We start from the raw sequence: 6,000 nt of genomic DNA on the forward strand, positions 1-6,000 counted from the left end.
TTGCCACCGACACATCGACGAGTTTGGCGCCACCTAGCGTTGCATGCGGAGAGACACACCCTAAGGGCACCCCCTCCCATCTCTGTGTAAGCGCCTCCAATCAGCCGGCAGAGAACGCAATCGCATTCTGACAGAGAGAGACCCACATTCTTTGTCCCACCCGCCACATGAGCAACCGGCCAATCGTTGCTCATATAGCCACTCAGCTTCGAACCGGTAAAGCAAGGCTGGATTCGATACCATGCTCTCAGAATCCAGCCCTGGTTGCAGCACGTTTCTTTTTACCGCTGCGCCACCTGAGCGGCTGTCTTTTTATTATTATTATTATTATTATTATTATTATTATTATTATTATTATTATTATTATTATTATTATTATTATAGAAACTTGGGATTTATTTTACTCAAATGATATTCCTTATGATATGAGGTTGTGATGTATCTGCTTAAGCACATAACATTTATTGAAAACATAGTCATTAGCATAAACATCAAACATTACCACGTGACCAGCTGTTATGACAGCATTATTGCAGCTACACTAAGAATAAGCCATGTTTTGACACATACTGACACTATGGCTTTTGCTATTAAACAGATTGAAGTTAAAAGGTACCAACATTTACAGTTCGTGAAATTCAAAGTGATGGGGACAGAGTTAGCAGTCATAACCTTTTGTGTAGCCAGAAGAAAACAAGTCCACCAGAAAACAAGACAGTAATTTATGTCAGCAACCTTTAGTTAGCATAGGTTACAACTGACAAGGAGCGTAACAGAATTTACAAATGTTATTACTGCTACATATCACATGCACCATCTTACACTGTTGTAACTTCTGTATCAACATGAGCAAATGTGTATGAAATAAATCATACATAAAAAAGGTAAGTAATGTCAATACAAGCACAAAATGCTACTCATTATTAGCCACTCTGTTGACCTTACAATTAGTTGACACGCCTCTAAAAAGGCAGCTAAGCTAGGGTCAAATTAAGAGGGGGTTAGTTATATAGTCAAGCCGGAAAGTCTGCACACCCCTTTTACATTCTCCATGTTTTATTACATTACAGACTCATTCTATAATAGACTGACTTCTTTTTTTGTCACATTTTGTCAAATTCTACGCAAAATAGCCCACAATGACAAAGTGAAAGCAGGTTTTTAGACATTTGTGCTAATTTATTAAAAATCTAAATTTAAAATATAATATGTACATATGTAAGTGTGCACACACTTTAATATGATACCCAAAAGTGAGCTGAGGTGCATTTTGTTTTCACTGATACTGCTTGAGATGTTTCTACAATTTAATTGGAGTTCACCTGTGGTAAATTCAATTGACTGAACATGATTGGGGATTGCCAACACCTGCCTGTATAAGGTCCCACAGCTGACGGTGCAAATCAGAGCAAACTCCAAGCCATGGGGTCAAAGGAATTATCTGCAGACTTCAGAAACAGCATTGTGTCAAGTTATAGATCTGGAGAAGGGTACAGAAAAGATGCTGCAGCTTTACAGGTCCAAAAGAGCACAATGGCCACCATCATTCCAGATGAAAGAAGTTTGGAACCACCAAAAATCTTCCTAGAACTGGCTGCCTGGCCAATCTGAGCGATCTGGGAAGACAAACCTTAGCCAGGGAGGTGAGCAGGAACCCGAGGGTCACTCTGATAGAGCTCCAGCGTATCCTTGTGGAGATGGTAGAACCTATCAGAAGATCAACCATCCAGGCAGCACTCCACAAATCACGCCTTTATGGTAGACTGGCCAGACGGAAGCCACTCCCTATTAAAAGGCTCATGACAGCCCACTTGGAGTTTGCCAAAAGTCACCTAGAGGACTCAAAAATTCTCTGGTCTGATGAAACCAAAATTGAACTTTTTGGCCTGAATACCAAGCGTCACATCTGGAGGAAACCAGGCATCGCTCGCCACCTTGCAAGGATATGCCAAGAGGAATGGGCAAAAATGTCCAGGAACAACTGTGCAAGGTTCGTAGCTTCTTTCCCAAGATGCCTTGAAGCTGTAATTGCTGCCAAAGGTGCATCAACAAGTATTAAGGGTGTGTACAAATATGTAACTGCTAAATAAACCATTTTTGTCAGTAAAATAAAATTGCATATTTTCTAAACCCTGTTTTCACTTCGTAATTATTGGTGATTGTGTGTCGATGTTTGAGGCAAAAAAGAAGTCTCTCTATTATAGAATGAGTCTGTATTGTAATAAAACGTGGAGAAGGTGAAAGGGGTGTGCAGACTTTCCAGCTTGACTGTATAAGGGCTAAAGACATGTGGTTAGCAGCAACATTTGTAATTTTTCCTGACATAAATATCATTAACAGGATCTTACCATGAATACCAGACTGGTAAAGACTCCAGTATATACTCAAGCAGTTCTTCTCTTTCTTCATGCCACGTCTGCACTGGCAGCCATAGAGTGGGGTGGAAAGTAGGGCAGACACAGCATTGGCGCAGTGGCTACGGGCACCGGGACCAAGTTTTACACTGCCGTTGCCGGCCACACACTGGCGCAGAGTCCTGAGCCTCGGGCTACATGTCTCATCACTGGAGCACGAATCCCCGGCCAACAGGCAATCCCTTCCCGCACATAAAATCACCTGTAGTGCTGCAACACACATACACATAAAGCATAAGCACAAAACTTACATGTTTTAAGTTAAAAATGGCTTAAAAAGTTCTAGAAGTCATCAAATAAGCATTGATACGAGTCTTATTGCTTTTCATGTACAATAAACCTAATCAGAATTATTACCAAGAGCTGGTTATTAAATTAGGATTAAAAACTATGAAACTATGGTGTTTGGTCAGAAAAGTGTTTAGTTTGCAAAGAGGGTAGTTAATTTTATGTTTTTAGATGATTGCCTAACTCAGGGGTTTTTAACCTGTACCGTGGAGCAGGCCGGGTCCTTTCTGTGCGGAGTTTGCATGTTCTCCCTGTGTCTGTGTGGGTTTACTACGGTGCTCCGGTTTCCTCCCACAGTCCAAAGATGTGCAGTCAGGTAAACTGTTGCTACAAAATTGCCCTGAGTATGTGTGTTTGCCCTGTGATGCATTGGTGACTGGTTTCATGCCATGTCTGCTCTGGCAGCCATAGAGTGGGGTGGAGAGTAAGGCAGACACAGCATTGGCGCAGTGGCTACAGGCACCAGGACCAGGCTTTACACTGACGTTGCCGGCCACACACTGGCGCAGAGGGGGTTCTATTTCATTTTAAAGCTTTATGCATTTAAGAGGGGCACGGTGGTTCGATGAGTAGAAGTGTCACATCACAGCAAGAAGGTCCTGGATTCCCAGGTGGAGTAGGCCTGGTCCTTCCTGCGTGGAGTTTGCATGTTCTCTCTGTGTCTGTGTGGGTTTCCTCCGGGTGCTCCGGTTTCCTCCCACAGTCCAAAAACATGCAGTTAGGTGAACTGGTGCTACAAAATTGTATGTGTATTGTATATTAAGTGTATGTGTGTGTTTGCCCTGTGATTGTCTGGCAACTGGTTTCATGCTCTGGCAGCCATAATGTGGGGTGGAGAGTAGGGCAGACACAGCATTGGCACAGTAGCTACAGGCACCAGGACTACACTACACTGCCGTTGCCGGCCACACACTGGCGCAGAGGGGGTTCTATTTCATTTTAAAACTTTATACATTTAAGGGGGCACGGTAGCTCGATGGGTAGAAGTGTCACATCACAACAAAAAGGTCCTGGGTTTGATTCCCAGGTGGATTGGCCTGGGTCCTTTTTGTGTGGAGTTTGCAGGTTTTGCCTGTGTCTGTGTGGATTTCCTATGGGTGTTCCTTTTTCCTCCCACAGTCCAAAGACGTGCAGTCAGGTAAACTGGTGCTACAAAATTGTTTGGGTATTGTTTATTAAGTGTATGTGTGTGTTTGCCCTGTAATGGACTGGCGACTGGTTTCATGCCACGTCTGCTCTGGCAGCCATAGAGTGGGGTGGAGAGTAGGGCAGACACAGCATTGGTGCAGTGGCTACAGGCACCAGGACCAGTTTTTACACTGCTGTTGCAGGGGTTCTATTTCATTTTCATGGTGGCTCGATGGGTAGAAGTGTCAGTTTGATTCCCGAGTGGAGCGCACCGGGTTCTTTCTGTGTGGAGTTTGCATGTTCTTCCCGTGTCTGTGTGGGTTTCCTCCGGGTGCTCCGGTTTTCTCCCACAGTCCAAAGACATGCAGTCAGGTTAACTGGTGCTACAAAATTGCCCTATGTGTGTTTGCCATGTAACCACGACCCTGAATGGGATGAAGCGCTGGTAAAAACAGATATTAAATGAATTGTATACATCTACAGTAATAAAAATTGTATATTACCCACTATGTATTGCAGCTTTAATTGATTAGAATAACTTTGAACCATACAGCGGTCAAGACTGATGCTTCCCTGGTAGGGGTGTCTATAAGAGCCCATTCAAGAAAAAGAAAAAGGCCCTCCACAGACATTCTTCACAAAATTGAAAGCACACTATTCTTATTAATGTATTTGCTGTCTTAACAAATATTTCTCCTCACTGAAGCAAAAAACCTAACCAAAACCAAAAAGCCTCCTCCACTACTGTGTGAAATAACCAAGTGCAGTTGGCAGTATACATTCAGACAGGTAGCATTCTCCTGACTTCTGTCTGTCGGATTCAAGGTGCTTCATTACTGTTTCACATTCCCCAAACTCAAGTGGAAGCTGATCTAGCAGAGCAGGAATATGATAAACTAATTTGTTGAACAGGTAACATGTTGTGGCACTGCCATACTGACAGTGACTGGTTGCTTTTGTACAGCTCATTTTACTGCCAATGCATATACAAATCAGAAAAAGTTGGGACAGCAAGGAAAATGCAAATATTACAAAAACACAGAGTTTCTTACATTGACGTTGACTTTTATTTCATTGCAGACAGGATGAACCTGAGATATTTTATGTTTTGTCTGGTCAGCTTCATTTTATTTATTAATAAACCTTCATTCCTGTATTTCAGACCTGCAACACATTCCAAAAGAAGTTGGGACAGTAAAGCATTTACCACTTTGTCATGTTGCCATTCCTTTTTTACCACACTTAAAAGACTTAAAAGAGGATACCAAGCGATTTAGTGTTTCAGCTTTTATTTTGTCCCATTCTTACTTCAAACACGTCTTAAGATGTGCAACAGTACCGGGTCGTCGTTGTCGCATTTTTCATTTCAAAATTCTCCACACATTCTCTATTGGGGACAGGTCAGGACTGCAGGCAGGCCAGTCCAGTACCTGTGTGATGGTCCATCCTAGATGCCTTTGAGCACAGAGAAGTCGATGCCGCTTCTGGACATGGTTTAACATAAGGCTTCTTTTTCGCACAGTAAAGTTTTAAGTGGCATTTGTGCATGTAACTCTGTATTGTAGTGCTTGGCAAAGGTTTGCCAAAGTAATTCCTTGCCCATGTGGTTATATCAGCTATTGTTGAGTGGCAGTTCTTGAAGCAGTGCCGTCTGAGGGATGCCGCCACGAGCGTTCAGCTTAAGCTTGTGCCCTTGACCTTTACACACTGAAATTCCTCCTGATTCCTTGAATGGTTTAATGATATTATGCACTGTAGAGGGAGAAATATGCAAATCCCTTCTGATCTTTCTTTGAGGTACATTGTTTTTAAACATTTCAATAATTTTCTCACTCATTTGTTGACAAACTGGAGATCCTCTGATCATCTTTGCTAATCAAAGACTCAGCCTTTCCTGGATGCTGCTTTTGTATCAAACCATGATTACAATCACCTGTTGACATCACCTGTTTGGAATCACATCATTATTTAGTTTTTTCACCTCATTACTAGCCCTAAATTGCCCCCGTCCAAACTATCGAAATATATTGGGTTCAAACTGTCTGCAAACAAATAAAAGTAAGTAAATATGAGGAACATTGCATTTTTATTTTATTTGCATTATCCATACTTTTCCAACTTTTTCTGATTTAGAGTTGTATTTCACATGGCATTGTGTACATTTAGAAAA

At 42.1% G+C, this 6,000-nt stretch overlaps 1 protein-coding gene across 1 annotated transcript in view; it reads right to left on the reverse strand.

Moving 5' to 3' along the window:
- Positions 1-2,667, reverse strand: part of gfra4b (GDNF family receptor alpha 4b) — a 46,206-nt gene extending 43,539 nt beyond the window's left edge. Inside the window, 1 exon segment of the mRNA XM_063000983.1 lies at positions 2,349-2,667. Within this exon segment, the coding sequence (XP_062857053.1) occupies positions 2,349-2,667 (319 nt within the window).
- Between the last annotated feature and the right edge of the window lie 3,333 nt (positions 2,668-6,000).

The sequence above is a fragment of the Trichomycterus rosablanca genome, chromosome 1, assembly GCF_030014385.1.
Source record: "Trichomycterus rosablanca isolate fTriRos1 chromosome 1, fTriRos1.hap1, whole genome shotgun sequence".
NCBI classification, from domain to species: Eukaryota; Metazoa; Chordata; class Actinopteri; order Siluriformes; family Trichomycteridae; genus Trichomycterus; species Trichomycterus rosablanca.